We start from the raw sequence: 26,753 nt of genomic DNA on the forward strand, positions 1-26,753 counted from the left end.
CAGATATATATATCTGTTTCAGATATATATATCAGATATATATATATATATACACACACTCTACGGGAAATGGCTTACACAATTACAGAGACTGCGGTATGCCACAATATGCCATTTACAAGCTGGAGACCAAGGAAAGCTGGCGGTGTAATTAAATTGGGAGTCGGAAGGCCTGAGAACCAGGGGCACTGATAGTGTAACTCCTAATCCAAAACCAAAGGACTGAGAAAGAAGGGAATGGGCAGCACTGGTATAAAATTCCAGAGTCTGTAGGCCCAAGAATCAGGAGCTCTGATGTCCAAGGACAAGAGAAGATAGACATCCCAACCCAAAGAGGGAGAAAATTTGCTCCTCTTCTGCCTTTTTGTTCTATTTGGGCCCCCAGCAGATTAAATGGTGAGGGTGGATCTTCTTTATTCAGTCTAGTTAAAATACTAATCTCTTCTAGAAACACCCTTACAGACACATCCAGAAATAGTGTTTTACTAGCTCCCTAGGCATCCCTTATAGCCCAGTCACATTGACGCATAAAATTAACCATCACAATTCTCCTATAGGGTGTCCTTACAGCTTGCAAATGTAGCCAAGGAAAAGTAATTTAAAGGCTACCAACACAACGTTTCAGTCCTACAAAAAGAACCTCAATGGTTTGATGATGGAAAAAACAAATCTTTTCTGTACCATAATTTGTCCTAGGAGGAAATTTGGCATAATACAATAACATCTCTATTTTATTTTATTGGAATTTATCCAATGACCTTTATTTATAAGAAATGCTGGAAAACCGGGCATGCTCTGTGTGCCGGACCCTCGGCTTGTGCAGTCCGGGGCTGCGGGAGCCGAGACGCATGCCCGTCGGGTAGCAGCCATGAGCACCCCAGCCGTGCCCCAGGACCTGGAGCTGCCCCCGAGCCAGAGGGCTCAGCCCGCGTTCAGAGAACAAAGAAGACAAAAACTCAAGGAACATATGTTAAAAAGAAAAACTTTTTTTGCATACAAACAGGAAAATCACATACCCAGCAGAGACCAGAAAGTGATGAACTCTGAGGGCCAAGTCCACGAAGAGACAAAAGTTCTGAAATTTAAAACAAAAATGGCTGGTAAAGAAAATGTCAGTAGACCTCCTGGGAACAAAAATCATGTAACAATGGGAAAAAATTGTATTCCTTTAAGACCTTCTAATGAATTAACCAGTTCAACAATAGCAGTTGACACACATAATTTTGAGGATAATAATCAAATGGGACAGTCCATACCAATTAAAGATGACCCTCAAAGTCAACACATGACATTAAGCCAAGTGTTTCATCTTAAAAACAACATTAAAAAGAAACAAATATCCATAGAAAAACCAAAGCAAGATGCTAACATGTCCAAGAAGCTTGTGCTCGGGTCTTACCGTGGCCAAATTGTTCAGTCTAAGATTAATTCATTTAGAAAGCCCCTCCCAGTCAGAGATGAGAGTTCTGCAACAACGAGGAAGCCTTCAGCTGCTGTCCCTAAAGACCCAGAGCCTCCACCCACAGACACTCGCAGTACAACAGTGAGAAGCGATAGAGCCCCAAACGTGGTGACCACCACGAAACTTGGGAGCACTGCAGCTCAGGACAGACAGCTGGTGCGGCCTCCTATCAGAAGTCACCGCGACAGTGCTCAGGACGCTGTGAAACTGGGCATCGGGCGAGCCACTGCCAATGTTACAATCCGGAAGGGGCCTCGGGAGAAAGAATTACTGCAACCAAACACGGTTTCATCTAGTGCCAAAGCCAATTCTCAGGCTGTAGAGAGAAAGAAGACACTGTCAAGAAGCCTGACCTCTGAAACTATAGCCAGGCCTGCTTCGTCTTCTAACACCAAACTGGTACAGAAATCAAAAAGCATTGACCCTCGCAGACACACTATAGCAAAAGCAACTCTTGATAGATCGGCTCAGCCCAAAGAAACTGCAGAAGAGAGAAAAGTCCGTCTGGGTGAGTGGAAAGCTGGTAAAAGAAAAGTGCTGAAAAGGCCTCCTAGCTCAGTGGTTACCCAGCCTGAGCCTGAAGGGCAAAACGAAAACTCAGTTGGGTCCTTTTGGACGACCATGGTAGAAGAAGATGAACAAAGATTATTTACTGAAAAAGTAAACAAGACATTTTCGGAATGCCTAAACCTGATTAATGAGGGGTACCCAAAAGAAGAAATATTGGTCATACTGAATGACCTGATTAAAAATATTCCAGATGCCAAAAAACTTGTTAAATATTGGATATGCCTTGCACGTATTGAACCACTCACAAGTCCTATTGAAAATATTATCACAATCTATGAGAAAGCTATTCTGGCAGGGGCTCAGCCTATTGAAGAGATGCGACATGCAATTGCAGATATTCTAACAATGAAGAGTCAAGAAAAAGTGAAATATGGAGAAAGTATTGAGGCTTGTGCAACTAAGGAATACATCCAAGAAGTCAACAGTGAAGATATAGGTGTTAATCTAGAGTCAGGAAGAGCAGAAATGGAAAAGAAACCTAGAAATGTGGTATTTCAAGATGGTGAAAAAGAAGAAGATGACAAAACAAAGGATCCAACCAATGATGTTAAAACCCCCAGTACAGAAACCAGGGGCAGTTGCTTAATTAAATATAATGTGTCTACTACACCATACCTACAAAGTGTAAAGAAGAAGATCCAGTTTGACAACACAGATACTACATTTAAAGAGCTAAAGTTTCTAACACCAGTTAGACGTTCTCGACGTATTCAAGAGAAGACTTCTAAATTGCCAGATATGTTAAAAGACCATTATCCATGCGTGTCATCACTGGAGCAGTTAACAGAGTTAGGAGGTGAAACTGATGCTTTTGTATGCCGTCCGAATGCAGCGCTATGCCCCATGTACTCAGAGCCTGGAACAGCACAAGAGAAATAAAGTGATGATAAGGAACGGGGCTCCTGTTTTTCCTGGGGGCTTTTGTTTGCTTTTGTATCTTTGTATGTCTCCTAGGAGTTGGCCAAGTACCTAAGTATTCATGGCAGTGCGCTCTTCTACTGATGTTCACATCATAGCAGGAATTGCCTTCTGTGCAGCAGAAAGCTAATCCTACCTTGTCAATCTCAGCAGAGGGAGTTCCTAAGAAAGGTAAATTTTGTCAAGTAGTTTACTATGTTCCTTGAATATAAACAGGTTTGATCATAATGTTGGCTTGTTCACTTTTAATAGTCTTAAATTGTTAGTCATTAAATGTAAGTAATGCGGCAGACAGAATACGGACTTTTTTTGCCTTTCCTTAATTTTGGATCAGTAGGAAAGTCGATAATTGTGATGTGATGACCCCTTTCAAAAGTGAAGACATGGAAGATGTAGCTTGCTTTTCCACCCAATTCTTGTTACCCGGGCTGCTGTGGTCTCTTGTGCTTTGGCTCTTCACTATCACTTTCCATCAATGCTAGTGAGTCTGTGGTCTCTGTTGGCTTCTTTTTTATTGTAGCTGAGGTCACCACAAACAATGATTAACTAAATGCCCCATTTCTAAAAGGAAATACTTTGTAGTAAAAAAGAAAATGTCCCAAACGCAGTGGGTATTTGAAACTTTAAATCTGAGTTTCTTTCTTTAGTTCCTTTTGTAACTTGGCTGTCTAAAATGTTAAAACTTTAACTTTCCTCATTTCATTTGATATAGTTGTAGACTATTAGAATGGAATTAGAGAAGGAATATATAATGTCATTCTCATTTAGGTAGTATTTTTTAAATAACTAATATAAAATATAACTAATATAAAATATAATAAAAACTTTACTGTTAAGTCATGTCCCTTGAAACATGATAGTTATATAAACAGTTTCTTCTCCCCACACATTAAGTATCACCCCTAAAATTGTTTTATAAGTCTCCAAACTAATACCTAAATACATCCTCTACCAATTCTATAGTTTCAAAGATTCGATAGTTTTAAAACTGTGTGTAATATAAATGTGCTTGAAAATCACAGTCTTATGTTCACTCATTCCATTTGTATAATAGCACCTATCTTTGTTCTGTTGTCTTATGCTCTAGAGAGGAGTTTTATTCTTTTATAAACTGTGTTCCTAATATTTATAAATAAATATATCTGTATAACGAAAAAAAAAAAAAGAAATGCTGGAAAACCTTATAGTTTGTGTCCTCTAAAACACCCATCATTCATGGTTCTAGTCTACAAAAGAGATATTACAAAGAACATATTAAGGCATAAAGAGAGTAAATAATGTCTGGAAGACTTCTTGTATGTTAATCAATTAGTTGCATTATTTATAAAAAATCTTCCAAAGAGCATAGGGAACCATATTGGATTTGGGTTGGGAAGAGTGATTAGAAAGTTAAATATGTAGAGGTAGACATGGAGACAGAGATATATTCTGACTCAGGAGAGAGTAGGAAAACATGAAGGAATTATATTAAATAAAAACACATTATATTTCTATGTCTGTATATAAAACCAGTAATATTTTATCAAAGAATTTGGAAAAACCACCGCAAATGATAAAGAGTAGCTCTGCATACTGTGCAAACCTGTTTAGGATTTTTCTAAACACCAGTGTGGAAATGTTAAAGTATTAACAAAATCGACTCCTATGCAAACTATTTTCTATCCTGGTATGAAACTAATACTGTAGTGCCTAATTGTTTGTTCTGGTTTTCCTCCTTGTTCCTAATCCAATTATTTAGGATTTTCGAAACAGTGTTTTAATGCCTTTGCTAGGGAAATCATTGGGAATTGCTCATATTTAAAGCTATTTGTGTTAATTTTCTTAGAAAATAAAATGGAATATGCTTTAGATCCCTTGGAAGTCATTTATTGAACAAAATATGCTGAGAACCAGCTACATGGAGGGCATTTGGGAGGCCCAGCAAGGTGTGAAATGTGAGTCTGTCTAGAAATGCTGATGTTCCAGAGAAAGAGAAAAATGTGGTAATAACAGGAATACAAAGTAGAACGTGGCAGTCACTGCAAGAGAAGGAGAGATGAAGTAGGGTGGCTTCCAGAGAATGGTATTTATTTACCAACATAGTACATGTGTCAAATCTGGAGTCAATAGACTATCCTGGTTTCACCTTCCATGATATCTTGCTCAATACAAAAAGTCTGACCAAATGTTTAGGATAAACATAAAGTCTAGAAACATCGATAATATTTTATTTTTTTTACAGATTAAAGACTTTTTAAATGATATTATGATTGTTTGCCTATGTTTTCACATTGTATGGATATTTTATAGATGCAAAAACAAAGCAAGTTTGTGTGTAATCCATCCAAAATTATATGGAATAAGTGAGTGTCTTGGAATCCTGGATAATTCCCATTGCTCAAAATGTGAATAACACTTAATTTGCTAATAATTAATAGGAATCAATTATAGAATGATTATGGAAGAAAACAGATACCTTAAAGCCTTAATAATATATAATTGGTAAGCATAGGTAAGAGAATAACCCTATTTTTATTTCTATTGCTGGATTCTTCTTGGTTTTCTAAATATGCCCATGAGAAAAAACTAGAGATAAATTACCTTAAAATGGATAGCATGTATACTGTTTAATTGCCAGGAACTAATAAGCATTTTGAATCAAGTAGGACTGAAGGTTCTTAAACTTCAGGTAGCTTAAACTTGTTATGTACCTTAAGTTAAGAAAAATTTTTCTTCAAAGGATAATTTTATGCTCAGAATTATTAAAAACATGTAGCATAGAATGACTCTACCTTTTCCTATCGTTATCTTTTCATTCTTCTTTTTTTCTAAGACATAAGGTGACATATCCAACTGCTTGTCCTTCATCAGACATTTCTGTGAGCAACAGAGCAGAAAGCTCTAATATCTATTCATTCGTAATGTGTCATTCTGAACATATTAAGGACAATTGACTTCACATGTCATAGGTAATTAGAAAAGTCACCTTTAGTTCCAGGTTTTTAAAGTACAGTACCATATATTTTAATAAATACATGTGTTGATGTCTTTCAACATGCCTGAAAATCTTTCCGTCTCTCACTTTTATGGTGGGCAAATTATCTCTGTGGTCATTTAATTTAAAAGATGAATGAAAACATAATTCCTCTTATTTTAATTCCTTAGCTGGGATTGTACAGTAGTATTTTACAATGTTTTTCCTTGTAAACGAGAGAATTTCTTTCTTTTCTGAGGTTCAGTAACTCAGAATATTCTATTCCTAGAAGTAATTTTTAGGCACTCATCTGAGAAAACAAGAGAGTTGAATAAGGTATAGGTGAAAAATGTAAAGTTGATAAGTCATGTTCACCCAGCAGGTGATAGTAGGCTCCTGAATGTTGTGCCTTTTAGGAAGGGCAGAGTTCAGGTGTGAATGGCCACCTTGGCTTTCTGCATTTATTAACAGCAGTTCATTTGACCTGCCTGCCAGTGCATTCTAGTGGGCTGAGCTAGAATCACCCAGATGTCCAGGCCTTCAGATATGTGTGGATCAAACTTCAGAACTGAATGATGCATTTACTGCCATTCAAGGACATGGGGGGCTTATTTAAGACTTTTACAGACTTGACACATTTATTAGCAGAAGATGGACATTTAGGGCAGCATTCATTTTTCCAGATAAGGTGTCTTCAACACAGGTAAACGTTCTAATACTTATCTGTTGGAATCTTGCCTCCAGGGGCATCTTTACACCAAGCAATCATCAAAGCATCTGTTAGGTTTCAGCCCCCTTGGACTGGACCTCTATACAGTACGAAACATGACTGATCATGGCTTGTTTCTTGAAGCATCTTTTTCCTCAGCTTCCTCGATGCCACTCTGTCCTAGTTTTCCTCCAACTTCCCTGGCCTCTCTTCTGAGACTTTCTCTAAACAGCCTTTAAAAGGATACCATGGAGGTGTGGTCAGCTACAAATGATAGACGAGGGAAAAAGTAGACAATATGCCTGTACTAGTTCATCCCAAATACATATTGGAGTTCCAATGCAATTGAGGTTTATTTCTTGCTAACTTAACAGTTCAGAGTGGGGATTCAGGACTGGCAGGCAGCTACCTCACCCTACCCATTGTCACCTGCTTGCACACAGCAGAAGAGGATAAAAATGCAAGTAGGAGTCATAGCCCAGGCATTTTGGTTCGTAATCTACTATCTGAAGCATAATCACACTTAACTGCAAAGGAGACTAGAGAATGTGTTCTAGAATGTGCCTAGGCAAAGAAGTAGGGGACAGGTTTTCAGAGACAGCCAGAAAACTCTACCTCAGTATATTACAATGGATTAATAAATTGAGTAGAAAAAAACACAACATAAAAATAACTAAAGGACATACACATAAATATTACCAAAGCAAAAATGCATATCACCAGGGAAGAGACATTCAAACTCAGTATTTATCAAGGAAATGCAACTTAAAATAATGATATATCATTGTCAGATGTTTTAAAAAGCAATAATACCAAGTGCTGGTGAGTATTCAGGGAAATAGAATTCTCATATGTCGTTGATGGAAGTGCAAATTACAGTAACTTTCAAGGAAAATAATCTGCAAATATATATTAAAATATAAATATATACTTTCTAATTACAATCCAGCTTTTGAGAAACTTTGCAGTGGATGCTGTGATGTACCCCCCCCAAATCACCTTCCAGGACTGAAGGTTCATTCACCCAGCTGCCAGGAGTGTTGCTTCTTGATGACTCACAGCTGTGTCCCTTTTCAGGAATTTTCCCCCACAAAAGGATGCTGCCTTACCCTAGGCCATGTCCCTTCCCTTGGGGCAGCCACCTGTGCTGACTGGTCAACTTAGAGGGTATTAAGTCTGACCTCCTTACCTCAGTTGAGGATATCTTTCAAGGATTGGCTCAGTGAAAAAAAAATACATGATTTCCCACAAGAGTATCTGCAAAGGCCATTACATACCAGAATGACGTAAGTCAGATAAATTGTTTTATTGGAAAGTCAATAACTCACAGAGAAGGAGCTTTAGGAGACTAGTATTAGGTGAATAACTCTGTTTGGGTGGGGGTATTTATTTGTTTATTTTTTTATCTCATGGCACAAAGTTGACTTCCCTGTAACTGCGTTATGTATGTTGGAGGCTTCATCTAATTACAACAGAGTAAATTGCCACTCTTGCTTGAGTAAATTTTCCTTTACTACCGAGTTACAACTGGACGCAGACAACTTGTTTGTACTTCAACCTGGGTAGTTTATTTATTTATTTTTTTTTAAAGATTTTATTTATTTATTTGAGACAGAGAGAATGAGAGACAGAGAGCATGAGAGGGAGGAGGGTCAGAGGGAGAAGCAGACTCCCCACTGAGCAGGGAGCCCGATGCGGGACTCGATCCCGGGACTCCAGGATCATGACCTGAGCCGAAGGCAGTCACTTAACCAACTGAGCCACCCAGGCGCCCCTAACCTGGGTAGTTTATATCCCTGTGTTTTACTTTCGTGTGCCTTATATAGTGGTTGTGATGGTTAATTCTATGTCAACTTGACTGCACCATGGGGTGCCCAGATAAAACATTATTTCCAGGTGTGTCTGTGAGAGTGTTTCCAGATAAGATAGCATTTGAATTGGTGGACTCAGTAAAGTAGACTGCCCTCTCCAGTGTGGTTGGGCATCATCCAATCCACTGAGAGCCTGAATAGAATGGAAGGCAGAGGAAGGAAGAATTTGTCCTTTTTCCTTCCTGCATGCTTGGGTTAGGACATTGATCTTCTGCCCTTTCACTGGGATTTACACCATTGGCTCCTCTGGTTCTGCCTTTCCTTTAGACTAGGACTGGAATTACAACACCAGCTTTCAAGGTTCTCCAGCTTGCAGATAGCAGATCATGGGACTTCTCAGCCTCTCTGGTCATGTGAGCCAATTCCTTATAACAAATCTCTCTCGCGCTATTTATATATATATCCTAAGGAAATATTATAAAAATGCATATCTCCTATTGATTCTGTTTCTCTGAGAACCCTGACAAATATAGTGGTCTGCACTTGACCCTCATGACAACTTTGGGAAGTAGCTAAATGGTTATTGATGTGCCCATTTTACAGATAAAGGAGCAGTTTAAGGACAATAAAGAAACAATCATTCATCACCAGTTCATTATAAAACTGGAACTTAAACTGAAGTCTCTGATACCTAGAATAGGTGTATCCTTTCAGGCATTTTTTTTTCCATTAAGTCCCACATAGGAAGATTGAAGTTGCTTCCTTTTTATAATATTTCTTCCATTTCATCAAAACCAATAGTTATCCAAGTAGGAACTTGCATCCAAGTCACACCATTTTAAGGACCCTTTTATGCACTTACCTCCATTGGGGAATGAAAAGAAAGATGCTTCTTGAGCAGGGGCTACATCTTCTTACAAGGTTTATAATGGATTCAGGACATTTGGGTCATATCTACATGATCAAATGTTTTCTCTACTAAAAGCAATCAGAGAGTGTATGTGTGTATGTATGTGTATGTATATGTGTGTGTGTGTCCAAAATGGCTGAACTCCTCCTGACTTCCCTTCCCATTTCTGAAACTGAAAAGCTCTTGCTCACAACTCTGAGGGTCTACAGGCTGCAGGGCATGCAGCAGCATTGAGAGGTATGCCCAAAAGGACTGTGCCAGGTCAGTGTGAGATATACTGCCCCAGGGCCCCAGCCCCTGTGGAATCTAGGCAGACTACAATGTGAGTACCTTTCCTCCTTTTGAACATGCATCTGACAATGATCTTTCATTGTAATAATTGCAGAGGAAGTAGCCAAGGTGTGGCTGTAGAACAATCAGTTCTTTTTAAAATTGTAAAACTACTCTAAGGAAGCCTTAATTTTGGTCCTTAAAATTAAATTAAAAAAAAATGTGGTTTCAAAAAGGCCTTTGTTCTGTACATACTCTGCACCTCTCCTCTTCTGTTAGCCTGCCAGCAACTGTCTAGACCTATGAGGTAGGAGTTCCTGTACAGTTGGTAAGTTTTAGCCATGACTGGAGAATTCTACAGCTGACCATTTAATGTTGTATTTTATTTTGTTTAGGGTATATCTGGTATAGCTTAACCCAGATTTAACTTTTAACTATTAAATGCCCTGCTGACAGAGACCAGTGAAAGCATAATCCTAATCTTTTATTTGGAATCCCAGGCTGAGGATGTATTTATACCTGCATCTGTGCCTTCAAATATCTGGAGGTGCATGAAGGTACAGTCCCTTTCCAGAAAGAAAATATTTCAACCACCCAGTCTCAAGTGTACAAAGGGCCCAAAGGACAGTGTAAAACCTCTCATCAGTTTATCTTTTGGTTCATATCAAGTTCGCCTCAGAGAGGCTCCCAGATACCCCATCCTCCTTGGTCTCGTTCCCTCTTCCTTTTCCAACACTTGAGCCTTGACCCATAATTGGTCCATCCTCCTTGTATGCTTCCTACAGCTGCCTCACATACTCAAGACCATGGAGGCCAGCATTTTTGATAAATTCATGGAGGGGGTTGATAATACCACATAGTGTGAGGTCAGTGGTCTGCAAACTTCAAATTGCTCAGAGTGAAGGATTTAGAGATGAACCATTTTGATGGGCTATCATAGGGATCACATCCATGAATTATGGTACTGAGTCACTCCTCCTCACAGAGATGGATGTGGGCATGGGTGAAGGTATAAAAGGACATCCTGCCACATTTTTCTTTTTCATTGAAGTATAATTGATGTACAGTATCCCATCAAGTATACATCATAGTGATTTGATATTTTTATACATTACAAAATGATCCCCATGCAAGTCTAGTTACCATCTGTCACATGCAAGGCTATTACAATATTATTGACTATATTCCCTTTATACATTACATACCCATGACTTATTTATTTTATAACTAGAAGTTTGTACCTATTAATCCCCTTCCCATTTCTCACTTACTCCCATCTCTCCCCGTTTAGCAACCAACAGTTTGTTTCCTATATCTATGAGTCTCTTTCTGTTTTGCTCATGTTTTTTAGGATTCTACATATAAGTGAAATCAAACAATATTTGTGTATTTCTGTCCGATTTATTTCCCTTAACATAATACCCTCTAGGCTCATCCATGTTGTCACAAATAGCAAGTTTTCTTTCTTTTCTATGGCTGAGTACTATTCCATTGTGTCTGTGAGTGTGTGTGTGTGTGTGTGTATCATATCTTCTTTATCCATTCATCTATCAAGGAATATGTAGGTTACTTCCATATCTGACTATTGTAAATATGCAGCAATGACATAGAGGTGCATGTTCAAATTGCTGTTTTTGGGTAAGTACCCTGAAGTGGAAATCCTGGATTGTATGGTTGTTCTATTTTATTTTTATCTTTTTCAGGAACCTCCATACTATTTCCCATAGTGGTTGCATCAATTTACATGGCCACCAACAGTGTGTAACGTTTTCTCCCTGTTTTTGTTAACACTTGTTATCTTTTATCCTTTTGATAATGGCCAATCTGAGGTGATATCTCATTGTGGTTTTGATTTGCATTTCCCTGATGATTAATGATGTTGAGCATCTTTTCATGTGCCTGTTGGCCATTTGTATGTCTTCTTTGGAAAAATGTCCATTCAAGTCCTCTGCCCATTTTTTAATCAGGTTGGTTGTTTTTTTGATATTAAGTTGTATAAGTTCTTTATATATTTTGGCTATTAACCACTTACTGATGTATGACTTGCAAATATCTTCTCCCATTCAGTAGGTTGCTTTTTCATTTTATTGATGATTTCCTTCTCTGTGCAAAAGATTTTTAGTTTGATATAATCCCATCTGTTTATTTTAGCCTTGCCTGAGGAGACTGGTCCAAAAAATATATTGCTAAGACTGATATCAAAGAGCTTTTTTACCTATGTTTTTTTCAGGAAGTTTTATGGTTTTAGGTCTTGACCCATTTTGAATTTATTTTTTATACATGGTGTAAGATAGTAGTTCAGTTTCATTCTTTTGCATGTAGCTGTCCAGTTTTCTGAGCACTACTTGTTGAAGAGACTGTCTTTTCCATTGTATATTCTTGCCTCCTTTGTCATGGATTAATTGACTATATAAGCATGGGTTTATTTCTGGGCTGTCTATTCTGTTGATCTATATATCTACTTTTGTGCCAGTACCATGCTGTTTTGATTACTATAGCTTTGTAGTATAGTTTGAAATTAGGGAGTGATACCGCCACCTTTGTTGTTATTTCTCAAGGTTGCTTTTGCTATTTGGGAGTTTTTGTAGTTCCATATAAATTTTAGGATTCTTTTTTCTAGTTCTGTGAAAAATGCCATTGGTATTCTGATGGAGACTGAACTGAATCTGTAGATCGCTTTGAGCAGTATGGACATTTCAACAATATGAATTATTCTAATCCTTGAGCATAGAATATATTTCCATTTATCTGAGTCTTCTTGAATTTTTTTCACCAATGTTTTATGGTTTTCAGAATACAGTTCTTTAACATCCTTGGTTAAATTTATTCCTAAGCATTTTATTCTTATTGATCCAATTATAAATGGGATTGTTTTCTTAATTTCTTTTTCTAAAAACTCATTGTTAGCATATAGAAATGCAACTGATTTCTGTATGTTAATTTTGTATCCTGAATTCATTTATTAGTTCTAACAGTTTTTTGGTGAAATCTTTAGCATTTTCTATATATAGTATCATGTCATCCGCAAATAGAGATAGTTTTACTTTTTCTTTTCCAATTTGGATGACTTTTATTTCTTTTTCTTGCCTAATTGCTGTAGCTAGGATTTCCAGTGCTGTGTTGAATAAAAGTGGTGAGATTGGGTATCCTTGTCTTGTTCCTGATCTTAGAGGAAAAGTTTTCAGGTTTTCACTGTTGATAAGATGTTAGCTGTGGGTTTGTCATCTATTGCCTTTATTATGTTGAGGCAGTTTCCTTCTATACCCACTTTGTTGAGAGTTTTTATCATACATGATATTGAATTTTTTCAAATGCCTTTTGTGCATCTGTTGAGATGATCATATGATTTTTATCCTTTGTTTTGTTAATGTAGGGTAGCATATTGATTGATTTTCAGATGTTGAACATCTTTGCATCCCTAGACTAAATCTCTCTTGATCATAGTATATGATTCTTTTAATGCATTTAATGCATTTTAAATTTAATGCATATGATTCATTTTAATGCAAATTCAATAATACATTATATTCAACTATACTAATATTTTGTTGAGAATTTTTGCATCTACATTCATCAGGGATTTTGTCCTGTAATTTTCTTTTTTTTGTTGTGTCTTTGACTTTGGTATCAAGGTAGTGCCAGCATTGAAGTATTCCTTCCTCTTCAACTTTTTGGAATAATTTGAGGATAGGTACTAACTCTTCTTTAAATGTTAGGTAGAATTCACCTGTGAAGTGGTCTTGTCTAGGACTTTTGTTTTTTGAGATTTTTTAAATTACTGATTCAGTTTCATTACTGATAACTGGTCTATTCAGATTTTCTATTTCTTCATGATTCAGTCTTGGGAGACTGTGTTTTCTTGGAATGTATCCATTTCCAATTTGTTGTTGTATAATTGTTTGTAGTAATGTATTTTTGTGGTGTCAGTTGTAACATCTCCTCTTCCATTTCTGATTTTATTTAGGCCCTCTTTTTTCTTTCTTTCTTTCTTTCTTTCTTTCTTTCTTTCTTTCTTTTTTTTTTTTTTTTTGATGACTCTGGCTAGATGTTTATTGGTTTTGTTTATTTTTTCAAAGAACCAGCTTTTTGTTTCATTGATTTTTTCTATTGTTTTTTTAAGTCTCTATTTCATAAATTTCTGCTCTGATCTTTAGTATTATCTTCCTTCTACTGACTTCAGGCTTTGTTCTTTTTTTCTAGTTCCTTTAGGTATAAAATTAGATTATGTGAGATTTTTCTTATTTGTTGAGGTAGGCCTGTATTGCTATGAACTTCCTTATTAGAACTGCTTTTGCTGCATTCCATAGATTTTGAAAAGTTGTGTTTCCATTTTTATTTGTCTCAAGGTATTTTTAAAATTTTTTTGTTGACCCTTTGGTTGTTTGTTTTTTGGTTTATAGTAGCAGACTAACTTACTGGCAATTCCTGATCTAACCTTAAATTAAGTTTTCAACCTCCAGCGGACGAAATGGAGCAGGAGAGTGGGCTGACAACAAAATATAAACTGAGAGTAAAACCAGATGCCAGAGAAACAGCAAATCAGGTCATCTGCGTTCTGAAAAACCAAGAGTTGACCTAGTTTTTCAGTTTATTCAGCATTTTCCAACACGGACTTTATTGTTTTTACAAGAGGTAATAGAGAAAAAGGAGAGCAATCATCAAACATGTTGAAAGTCTGCATAAATAGCAAGCACATGAATGTAAGTAAGAATTCTCTGGGGTCCTGCTCCAACTGCTGCCCAAACTGGACATCTTTCCCCTCTGCCTAATGCAGTTTTCAGTCAAAATACACCTGCTTTCAAAGAACTAGGTGTTTGACAAGAAGAGTTCATCTTTTGTTATACCCCAAGGAAGGTCTGTACTATGTCTCTTCAGACAGGAACTCAAGAGGGAAGTCCCACAACCTCAACATGGAAGGATCTACTGGATACCCAGGAACCTGTCTCCACAACCCCAGCAGGTTGAAACTAACAATCCATTTTAATAATTTTAACATATTTAGATAGCAAGATCCTGAGTAACAATTGACACAAGTAGTACAACTGACCCTAGAAATTCTAGATATTTTAGGAAATTTGTTTTCATCTTTCTGGAATCAGCATAAACATTTTGCCCATTAAAAGAAGATATGCCAAATTGAAAAAGAGGATATGCCTTTTTAAAAAAAAATCTCATTTTGGGGGGCAGAATATCCATGACTTCTGAATAAAGAAATAACCATTCTCATTCTAGACTAAATGCTACAGGTCATTTTACTTGTAGTGAACATTCTTCACATTTCCCAGAGATCACAAAAGAAAATTAAAACATTACAAATGTTGAATGGTTGCTTTATGAATTAGTTCTTTAATGTTTAAAAGCAAGTACAACAGATAAGCTTCATGGTAGTGCATTTTTTTCCTCTACGGGACCAATGAAGTGATATTTTTCATTCAGCTCTGGACTTTCTCCAGGAAATCACTAATAATTACTAATTGTATTTTTGTAAGTTAATGAAAGGATGCAGGATTTTTTCAATGCCTCCTTTCACTTGTGTAATTAATGATACTGCTTTTTTACATGATTGAGTAAAGCTACAATACAGAGACATGAATTACTGAGAAAGCTTCTTTGTGCAGTCTTAGAAAAATTAAGTCTAAATCTTAGTCATACAATTGTCTTAAAAGAAACTATTTATTCCTTTATCATCTTTTCCCCCATTTTTTTGCTGCTTAGATTTGTAATAAACACTAGCAGAAAAAAGAACCATTTAGTGATGTCCTAAACACAGTTTTGCATTTATTTATGGATGATCATATTTGCAAAAATATATTAATGGGATTTTCTTAGGAAACCTTTTCACAGTGTTGAATATAATTGGATGTCAATAAGAGTAAACCACCCAGAGTATATTTTCTGATGCCTCCAAGGTTTCCAAATTGCAAATTTAGATAGCTTCTTAAATTTATGAAGTCATATTATTCAATAAAATCTCAAGTTATTTTATTGGATTGAGTGGAAGTTTATTTGGGGAAGAACCTGCTAGGAATAATAAGGAAAAAAAACTCATGTTTTGTATAAGAAGGTATTGGTTTCCCTTTGAAACTCTCCAGATTACTAGGAGGACATCATCATGAAAGCACATACATAGTTTCACTTACAGTGGTGTGTGTTTTGGAACATCTTACATTAAAGACTTACAGAAACTTGACCATGCATTAGACTCTTTTCTCTCCATGCAAGCTCCCTATATTTTCCTGTATTCTTTCTTTTGTCCTTTCTTCCTTCCTTCCTACATCCTTCCCTCCCTCCATTCTTTGCTCTCACTTTCTTTTTTATCCCTTCTTTCTTTCCTCCTTTGCTTTCTTACTATTACTATTATTGTAGTTATTATTATTTGCTTCATTTTTCACAGAAGAGAAATTTTTCAGTCCTTGAAGAGAGCTTAAAACCAGGTATTTATTCCCAGTTTGGGCATGAAGAAGGGACTATCACCAGATATTTCAAAACAGCCACACATTCAGCCTGTGATTGGAATGTTTGGGTTGGGGGCTGATAGCAGGAGCAGTGCAGTAACCCAAAAACAACTAAGGAGGTACCAAGTGGTACATGTTAATTGAATATCAGGTACCCAGGGCCACAATCAGGTATCAGGTGAGAGGAGCAAATTCAAAGCATTATACTACTACTAATACTAGCAAATTCAAAGCATTATACTACTACTAATACTAGCAAATACTAAAATAGTACATACTGTGTGCCAGGCACATAGTTTATATGTTCATATTCCTTACAACAGTCCAATAAGGTAAGTACAATTATTATGTCCATTTTACAGATTGGGAAATGGAGGCAGAGATGGGATAAGTAACTTGTCCAAGATCACACATTATTATAAAGATTTAAACCCAGTCATCTTGTCTTCAAAATCCATCTTCTTAGCCACTATAATATTCTGTCTCTCTGCTGATTGGTTTCTTCCAGTTCAGTATCTTTTAATGAGATCACTCACAGTTAGTGTTATTTACCCATTGACATTTTGAAGGAACTGTGTTATATGCCATGACTAGGCAGTACATGTTGTGACATAGCATTATTCCTACCCAACTGCTAGGCCACTCTATTCCAAGAAAGCAAGTCTGGCCATTCATGCTCTATCCATCTTTCTATCCATCCATCTAGATATGAGATCCCCAGGATTCTCGCTCTAGGACTCCTCCCAGCAACATTTTTATACAGGTGAAATCTGGTTAGGATGGACATTGAAGGCAAAGGCAGCCTTGAAGGGGAAAAAGGCAACCAAGAGGGAAAGATTTCTGCAAAGAGAATTATGCAACCTGAGAAAAGTGGAAATAAAGCAGGAGTGTATCATGGTTAAGAATGTTGACTTTGGAATCCAGACAGACCTGGATTTAAATCCTGCTTCTGCTACTTCATTGCTGGGAGACCACAGGCAAAGTACTTAATTCTGAGCCTGTCTTCTCAGCTCTCAAATGGGAGTAATTACACATATCTTGCAGGATTATTGTGAGAATTAAATGAAGCAGTATCTGTCAAGTTCTCTCTAGCCTAATGCCAGGCATGAGGTACTTAATAAACAAGACATTCATACACATGGATCTGAACAGGTATGGAGTGGTAAGCAGCCCTCAAATTTCTGTGTGGGAAGAAATATTTCTGTGACTAAAAGTATTCATTGCTCTTTGCCTATAGAGATGTTAAGTTTTAAAATAATTTTTTAAATTAGCAACCTCTTACTCAGTTTTCAAGAATTCATACATATTTTTGAGGTTCCTTTTGAGAAGGAGCAATGCCCATCACTATGCAGAAGACACATACACACACATGTGCACACACACTCACACATAACATTGGGACAAACCCTTTTGTGGCTTGGACCTCTTGCCAAGAAATATAAACAGCAGAATGGATGAAAAACACTGGAGGTGAAAGCTGTGCCTGATGCCCCAACCCACAGCCAATGCTGAAGCACTTATGTTTGATACACACTTCAGTTAAGGCAGTAAACAAACTTCACAGCCCAAGAATAATTTTGGATTATTTATTTCTACAAACACATTCCCACTGGGTTCCTACTGATTGTGAATTAATTTCACTCGGGTATTTCTCAAGGGGAATGTTTTATGAAATTATCATATGCAAATAGCTTGTGGCATATTTTCCGTTTTATTTATTTATTTTTTATCTGCACCAGTTATTTTATGGAGTGCTTCTTCAGCAGCCCATCAAAACTTGCTTTTCAGTCATTGGGCGCAAAATATAGACTTCTAATCTTGGGGTTGGTTCACAAGTCTTGGAACTAGATGACTAATTTTCTTATTTCAGAATCTGAGAATCCAAAAGTATTTTGGATATTTCTTTGCATATTTATTTATGCCTGGTAACTCAGACAGGTACAGGGGAAAAGTCATCACGTGGAATAAATTGCAGTATTGTTAATCTCAACATGCAAAGTTATTCTATGATACCTAATTCCAATCTGTTATGCCTAATTAAAGTGGTGATAAAATGAGAAGTAGAGGATCTGAATTTTAAATAAATTTTAAAATATATGAGAATTTTTAAAGAACTTAGGGGTGGAAAACTTCTAAGTAAAATAAACCATCATGCTTAAAATAATCTTTAGACTCTCCTTTTTATGTGATTGGAAGACCACCCTTCAGAATGCTCAAACTGGACAGTCTCACAATGGACCAAGAAGTTGGTCTCTTTTAAGAATAACTAGTAGGACTCATGCTCCATGTTGCCTGGGGAGGTCTAAAGATGCATTTGATACTCTGTCTTGTGAGTTTTGGAAAGCCTAGGGCTTAGTCAATTCTAAATTCAAATTTTATGCCAAGATGCTCAAATGCTTCCTGATAAAAACTTTTGCTTCTTTCAGATTCAAATTTGTAAGTGGCCAGGCTGTGTCAACTCATGCGCCTACTGAGAACAGTAGTTCTTGGGTTAATCAGAGTTCAAGCTAGTGACAATATCTTTTGTCAGAACATTTCCATAAATAAAAATCTAAATGTGAAGAATGTTATTCATCAAGATACTAACAGTTCATTAGTAAACAAATACATCTATGTAAAATGAGTCTGGTTTCTATGGATATTCTAAGGAAACCCAGAATCACATGTTTATTTGGTAAATAGCAACACATCCCAGGGAGTCTCTATCTATTCTTGATAGTGCCTTCATCTAAAACAGGTTTACAACTACTAGACTTTGTCCTCAAGTTACATGGCAGCTTAATTTGCCTTTATATGCTCATGAGCTAAAAGACATGATAGAAAAGGATGTCTGGTAAAGAAAAAGGGCACCAAACCACTATTCCTCCAGTGTCTTGGGGATCCTAAAGGTGAGCTAAGCCTAGGCTATCCTGAGGGAGGTCTTGTGTTTGCTTCAGTACAGTAGCTCATCTGGAAATTCTAGCCTGAGCAGAAGCCCTTTGTTCTGGGGGCTATATAAGAAATTTCAGTTTTCTCTAAATGGAATAGATGTGGCTCAGAATCAGACACTCAAAACGACTGCCAGTTTTCTTTCTGGCCTCCTCTACCTGCTATGGAGGCCACATGACACCGAGTGGAGGTGAAGAAATGCATTTTTCAGAAAAGTAGAAAGATTCTCCTAATAGGGAAGGTGCAGGCACTTTAGATTCTCAAAAGTGGGAGAACCCGACTAGATGAAGTCCTAATTGGAATAATTAAGGTGAACAGCTAATTAGAGGCTTTTGAAGACTGAGTGGATGGAGGAAATGAGAAATAAAGGTGAAGCAAGCCAGAATGGCAAGCCTTCTTGACAAATTGCTGCCTAAAGCCAAGAGGCCTGATGTTCTGCCAAAGACTACAAAGACTGGAAGGTTTTAGACACTGAGAAGGGTTTCAGAATTATTACATTTTAGGCTTAAGAAGGAAGGCCCAAAGTCTAGTGATAGAGTATATTTAACCCATCTTTAAATGCTTACAATCTTTAATATTGTCCTTTAATATGATTGCCTCTTCATCCATTAGGCTATTAGGATAAGTCATTCCAGGTATTTATTTCTTTAACCAAAAAGAAACAGAATCTTTCCTTTTTGTGTGATTGGCAGGCCAGTCTTCAGAATGCTCAAACTGGTCAGTCTCATAATGGACCAAGAAATTGGTGTCTTAAGGATAACTCTGTTTTAAAGGTAACTAGTAGGACTCAATGCTCCATGTTGCCTGGGGAGATGTGGTATATATATATATATATACACACAAATAGAATACTACTCAGCCAAAAAAAAAAGAATGAAGTCTTTCCATTTATGACAACATGGATATACTTTGAGGGTATTGTGGTGAGTGAAATAAATCAGAGAAAGACAAATACCACATGATTTCATTTATAAGTGAAATCTAAAAACAAAACCCAGACTTACAGATACAGAGAACAGATTGGTGGTTGCTAGAGGGGAGGATATTGACCTGTTGGGGGTGCGGGGTTGGGAGGAGGCTGAAGTGGGAAAGAGGATCAAGAAGTACAAAGTTCAAGTTATAAAATAAATAAGTCATGGGGACATAATGTACAGATGAGGAATATAGCTGGTAATAGTGCATTAGCTTTGTATGGTGGAAAGAAACGATGTTAAGCATGAGGACACCTGTAATGTGAGTTTTTCTGCTGATTCCCACATAGTAGTAGGTTTAGTTTTAGGACGATTGATTGAAAGCATGTATAATGATAAAGAGCTGTTGTGAATTCAGGAATGTTTTGATAATAGCATGCTATGACAATGTTTACAGCAGCTTTATTCACAATAGGCAGAAGCTGGAAACAACCTAAGTTCATCTATTGAACCTAAGTGTTCATCAATAGATGAACAGATAAACTGCGATATAGACAAACAATGGAACATTAGTTAGCTTTAAAAAGGAAGAAAATGCTGATGCATTCTACAACATGGATGAACTTGAAGACATTATGCTAAGTGAAATAAGCCAGTCACAGAAAGGCAAATCCTTCATAATTCCACTTATATGAGGTTATATGCAATAGTCAATTCATAGAGCCAGAAAGTAGAATGGTGGTTTCCTGGAGCTAGGGAGAGGGAGGAATGGGGAGTTATTATTTAATGAGTACAGAGTTTTAGTTTGGGAAGATTAACAAGTTCTGGAGATGGAAGGATGGTGGTAATGGATGCACAACATTGGTGAATGTGCTTAATGCCACTGACCTGTAATTTAAAATGATTAAAATGGGGCATCTGGGTGGTGCAGTCGGTTAAGTGTCCAACTCTTGATTTCGGCTTTGATCTCAGGGTTGTGAGATTGAGTTTTGCATCGGACTCCATGCTCAGCGGGGAGCCTGCTTGAGATGCTCTCTCTCCTTCTCCCTCTGCCCCTCCCCTTGCTCACACTAAATAAATAAATAAATAAATAAATAAATAAATAAATAAATAAATCTTAAAAAAATGAAATGGTTAAAATGGCAAATTTTGTGGGTATTTTACCACACACACAAAAAAATTATATCCTATCACAGCAGCATCTTAAAAAACCAACCAAAAAATCAAAACTGTATTTATTCAATCACAGTCATACTAACTTGGCTATTCTTGGGAAAGTCCCACTAATTGCTATGTATAGCCACGAGGTAAGGCACCATTATTCATTAGGCAGGGGCCTCTTGAACTGGAACATTGAGATCAGGAAAAACTGTCAAAACTTTATAACCAAGTATTCCTGCACCTCCTCAGTAGTAAAGACCATACATGCATGTCCCAGAGAGACTCCTAAGTGTCACCCTGAGTTGTCATTGTCCCCTTGCTTCATAGAAGACACGGAATTATGCCCCAGCCAAAAGCATTCTTGTCTTTCTGCTTCAAACCACAGAGAGCTTATGTATTGAGATCAACAGCTTAAACTTTCCTCTGCGGCCTACAGCATACTCTGGCCCTTGGTGCAGCATGCCCTACATGACCTCAATAGTTAAAGCACTTTCTTCATGCTCTACTAGGGAAAAAGGAAATTATACATAACTACAATTGTATTGGTACATAAATTCCAAAAAGAAAACCAGAAGTAAAAGAGAAATCAGAGGAGTGACTAAGAAATACAGCAATCAGAAATCTAAATGTCACAAATATATATGTAAAAAATGTTCATTGCAGTATTGTTATGATCATAAGAAATTGGAAACATCTTGAATATCTGTCACTAAGATGATGATTAAATAAATTATACAGCCTCCACCCTGTGGACTTCCATGGATTTTGTAATAAATAATATAAGATAAAGGTGTGTAGGTGTGTAGTAGACATGGAAAATCCTTAATACGTCCTGTTCAGTGGAAAAATAAATCACAGGGGGGCCTGGGTGGCTCAGTTAGTTAAGCATCTGACTCTTGATTTCAGCTCAGGTCATGATCTCAGGGTCGTGAGATCAAACCCCGCATTGGGCTTCATGCTGGGCATGGAGCCTACTTGAGATTTTCTCTCCTTCTCCCTCTGTCCTCCCCACCTCACTCTCCCTCTCAAAAAAAAAAAAAAAAAAAAAAAAGCTTAAAAAATAAATCATAAAGCAATACATATTATATAATCACATTTATTTTATGATCAAAATTAAGCATATATAGAAATATTATACATATATCCTTAAATGCATTTTTAAAATGATCTGAGAGAATATACCTCAGTGGTTACCTCTGTGGTGGGAAATGAGATATAGAGTAAAGGGGAAAAGTAAAACCTAGATCTTTTACTCTACTTATTTAGGCTTCTTTTAAATGTTTTAACAATGAACATATATTATTCATATATTACTTATTTATATAAAATGCATAAATAAAGGTGAGAGGCAGCAACTAAAAGGTTCCTTACCTATAGTATCCTAAATGTTTTCTTTTTGCCTTATCCCATTTTCTTTCTCATTCTCCTATCCTAGTATTGTAGGAGTTCTGTCCTACAGAATTTTCAAGTCCCATCCAATGTCTTTTTTTATAGATAGCTCTTTATTTTGGTAACACTTGATAGAATTATATCACCATATATTTTAGGCCAGCAGAAGATTGATGGATTCATAATATCAGGACCTTAGTGGGCATAGTAGTTTGCTAGGACTACCCTAATAAAATACCAACAATTGGGTGACTTACACAACAGAAATTTATTTTCTCACAGTTCTGGAGGCTAGAAGTCCAAGATCAAGGTGTCATCAAGGTTGGTTACTTCTGAGGTTGCAGATAACCATCTTCTTACTTTGTCCTTACCTGGTATTTCCTCTGTGTGTGCCTATCATTTTGTGTGTCCAAATGTCCCCCCCCCTCTTTTTTTCCTCAGAAGCTCCTTTTTAAAGCAAAATTTTGTATTTGTGTATAATTGACACACAATGTTACATTAGTTTCAGGTGTAAAACATAGTGATTTAACATCTCCATGTTATGCTATGCTCACTAAAAGTGTAGCTACCATCTGTCACCATACAATGTTATTACAATATCATATTCCCTATGCTATACCTTTTATTCCCATGATTTATTCATTCCATAGCTAGAAGCCTATATCTCCCACTCCCCTTCACCCATCCCACCACTGCTCTCCCCTCTGGCAAACATCAGTTTGTTCTCTGTACTTATAAGTCTGATTCTGCTTTTTGTTTTATTCATCTATTTTGTTTTTTTAGATTCTACATATAAGTGAGATCATATGGTATTTGTCTTTTTCTAACATTTCATTTAGCATGATTTCGTGCATGTCCAGCATGTTGTTGCAAATGGCATGATCTCATCCTTTTTTTATGGCTGAGTAATATTCCATTGTATATATAAACCATATCTTCTTTATCCATTCATCTATTAATGGACATTTAGGTTGCTTCCATATCTTGGCTATTGTAAATAATGCTGCAATAAACATAGGGGTGTCTGTATCTTTTCAAATTAGTATTTTTTGTTTTCTTTGTGTGAATACCCAGTAGCAGAAATGCTGGGTCATATGGTATTTCTATTTTAATTTTTTGAGAAGCCCCCATACTGTTTTCCACAGTGGCTGTATCAATTTACATTCCTACCAACAGCATACATCCTCACTAACATTTGTTATTTCTTTTTGATTTCAGTCATTCTGACAGGTGTAAAATGACATCTCATTGTGGTTTTGATTTGTATTTCCCAGATCATGAGTGATGTTGAGCATCTTTTCATGTGCTGTTGACCATCTGTATGTCTTCTTTGGAAAATGTCTATTTACATCCTCTGTCCATTTTTAATTGGATTGTTTGTTAATATTGAGTTCTAGAAGTTCTTTACATATTTTGGATATTAGCCTCTTATCAGATACATCATTTGTAGATATCTTCTCCCATTCAGTAGGTTGCCTTTTAGTTTGTTGATGATTTTCTTAGCTGTGCAAAAGCTTTTAATTCTGAAGTAGTCCCAATAGTTTATTTCTGCTTTTGTTCCCCTTGCCTTAGGGGACATATCTAGAAAAATGTCGCCACAGCCACTGTCAGAGAAATTACTGCCTGTATTTTCCTCTAGGATTTCTATGGTTTCAGGTCTCATATTTAGGTTTTTAATCCATCTTGAGTTTATTTTTGTGAATGGTGTTAGAAATTGGTCCAGTTTTGGGGCACCTGGGTGGCTCAGTTGGTTAAGCAACTGCCTTCGGCTCAGGTCATGATCCTGGAGTCCCAGGATCGAGTCTCACATCGGGCTCCCCGCTCAGTAGGGAGTCTGCTTCTGCCTCTGATCCTCTCCTCTCTCATGCTCTCTCTCACTCTCTCTCAAATAAATAAATAAAATCTTAAAAAAAAAATTGGTCCAGTTTCATTCTTCTGCATATAGCTCTCCAGTTTTCTCAGCACCATTTATCGAAGAAACTCTTTTCCCCCATTGTACATTCTTGCCTCTTTTGTCATAGATTAGTTGACCATATAAGTGTGGGTTTATTTCTTGGCTCTCCTGTTCTATTGACCTATGTGTCTATTTTTATGCCAGTACTATACAGTTTTGATTACCACAGCTTTGTAGTATATTTTGAAGTCTGGAATTATGATACCTCCAGCTCTGTTTTTCTTTCTCAAGATTTCTTTGGCTATTTAGGGTCTTTTGTCATTCCATACAAATTTTAGGATTATTTGTTCTCGTTCTGTGAAAAATGCTGTTGATATTCTGATAGGGATTGCATTGAATCTGTAAATTGCTTTGAGTAGTATGGACATTTTAACAATTTTAATTCTTCCAGTCCATGAGCATATCTTTCCACTTGTTTGTGTCATCTCCAATTTCTTTTATCTGTATCTTCTAGTTTTCAGCGTACAAGTCTTTTACCTCCTTGCTTAAGTTTATTACTATGTTCTCTGTATCAATGAGTCTGGGTTTTGTTTTGTTTGTTTATTTTGTCTCTTAGATTCTACTTTTAAGTGAAATCATGTGGTATCTGTCTTTCTCTGTCTGACTTATTTCACTTATTGTAGTAACCTCAAGGTTACTAATAGCAAGATTTCATTCTTTTTTTGTGGATGAATAGTATTCTGTGTGTGTGTGTGTGTGTGTGTGTGTGTACCACAACTGTGTCCATCCACTGACAGACACTTAGGTGTTTCTATATTTTGGCTATTGTAAATGATGCTGAAATGAACATATGGATGCACATCTTTTCAAATTTATGTTTTTGTTTTCTTCAGAGAGATGCCCAGAAGCAGAATTGCTGGATCATATGGTAGTGCTATTTTCAATTTTTTGAGGCACTTCTATACTGTTTTCCGTAGTGGCTGCACTGATTTACATTCTCACAACAATGGGTGGGAGTTCCCCAACACTTGTTATTTCTTGTCTTTTTGGTAGTAGCCATTCTGACAAATGTGAGGTGATATCTCATTATGGTTTGGATTTGCACTTCCTTGATGATTAGTGATATGGAGCATCTTGTCATGTGCTGTTGGCCATCTGTATATCTTCTTTGGAAAAATGTCTATTTATATCCTGTGCCCATTTTTTGATCAGATTGTTAGGGTTTTTTGTTATTGAATTATATTAATTCTTCATATATTTTAACTAATTAAAATTCATCACATTTGTAAAGGAAACAAGAATTCCCTTACAAGATGGTTTCCTAATATTCTTAAAATTAATTAATTTCTGGAGTGCCTGGGTAGCTTAGTCGGTTAAGCATCCGGCTCTTGGTTTCAGCTCGGATGATGATCTCAGAGTCCTGGGATCAAGACCCGTGTCAGACTCCCTGCTAAGCAGGGAGGATGATTCTCTCCCTCTTCCTCTGCCCCTGCCCCCCAAAATAAACAAATACATCTTTTAAAAAACCAATCAATTTCTAAGATTAAAAGACTTTCCTGTTAGTGTCTTAAGAGGAATGCTGAGATTCCTATGAACGTTCACATATTTTTAAAACAGACCTTTGGCTTGTTATTCAAATTCCACTCATTACCCCCATGTGCCAGGAGATGGATTCTCATCAATTGCTGTCCTAGAGCTTACTTCCTGCCAGAAGAGCATAAACTACAGTTATGGTGTTTCCTAAATTTGTAATTAGACACTATATCAGAAACACTTTTTGTAGAGTTGTTTTGGAAGATTTTGTTTAGGCAAGGGACAGCCATTTGTAAATATCCTTTAATTAATTTATCATAGACCAGCTTATTCTATTTCAGACACCAAGCTTAAAGTAGGATTTCTTATAAGCTAAAAATGTTCCTTGCACTTTGAGAGTCCATTGGCTTATATTAGCTTGTGGTCTCTGCTCCACAAGTTTTGGCAACCCTCACTTTAGAAAAAAAACAGCTCACAAAAGACCCACATCTGGATTCAATTGATTGGACCATAACCAGCCTCCATCGCAATATGCAAATAATCGTCCTCTATGGTGTGTACATGATGGCTGATAAAACTGAGGTGTCATATTATCAGAGCCTCTAACTTCTTTCTCATTTCCTTCCTTCCTCTGATAGCAAAACCTTTCAAACACAAAGTGGCTTCATCCAGAATGCATCTCGAATGCTGGCCAGTATTGCCTAAAAACATCAATGCTGTACTGCATGATAGAAAACAAACAGATGTGAAACTTTTCATTAACAAGTTTGCTTCATTGTGAGGCAGACTGACTTGTTCCAGCCACTTCCATTCATGGATGAAGAGCAGACTTAGAACATGGACACAACTCTCTCCGCATATCTGTTTTTCTCACTTAAA

At 36.8% G+C, this 26,753-nt stretch overlaps 1 protein-coding gene across 1 annotated transcript; it reads left to right on the forward strand.

The window, feature by feature from the left end:
• Positions 1-777: 777 nt before the first annotated feature.
• Positions 778-4,035, forward strand: LOC118020791 (cytoskeleton-associated protein 2-like). The gene has a single exon (XM_035020606.1). The coding sequence runs from the start codon at positions 791-793 to the stop codon at positions 2,909-2,911; it is 2,121 nt and encodes a 706-aa protein (XP_034876497.1). The 5' UTR covers positions 778-790; the 3' UTR covers positions 2,912-4,035.
• The last annotated feature ends 22,718 nt before the right edge of the window (positions 4,036-26,753 follow it).

The sequence above is a fragment of the Mirounga leonina genome, unplaced genomic scaffold, assembly GCF_011800145.1.
Source record: "Mirounga leonina isolate KUSES-001 unplaced genomic scaffold, KU_Mleo_1.0 Mir_174, whole genome shotgun sequence".
Taxonomy (NCBI): Eukaryota; Metazoa; Chordata; class Mammalia; order Carnivora; family Phocidae; genus Mirounga; species Mirounga leonina.

Excerpts from the sequence above, each read along its gene's own strand:
- LOC118020791 (XM_035020606.1), top strand. The coding sequence starts at position 791 with ATGCTCTGTGTGCCGGACCCTCGGCTTGTGCAGTCCGGGGCTGCGGGA.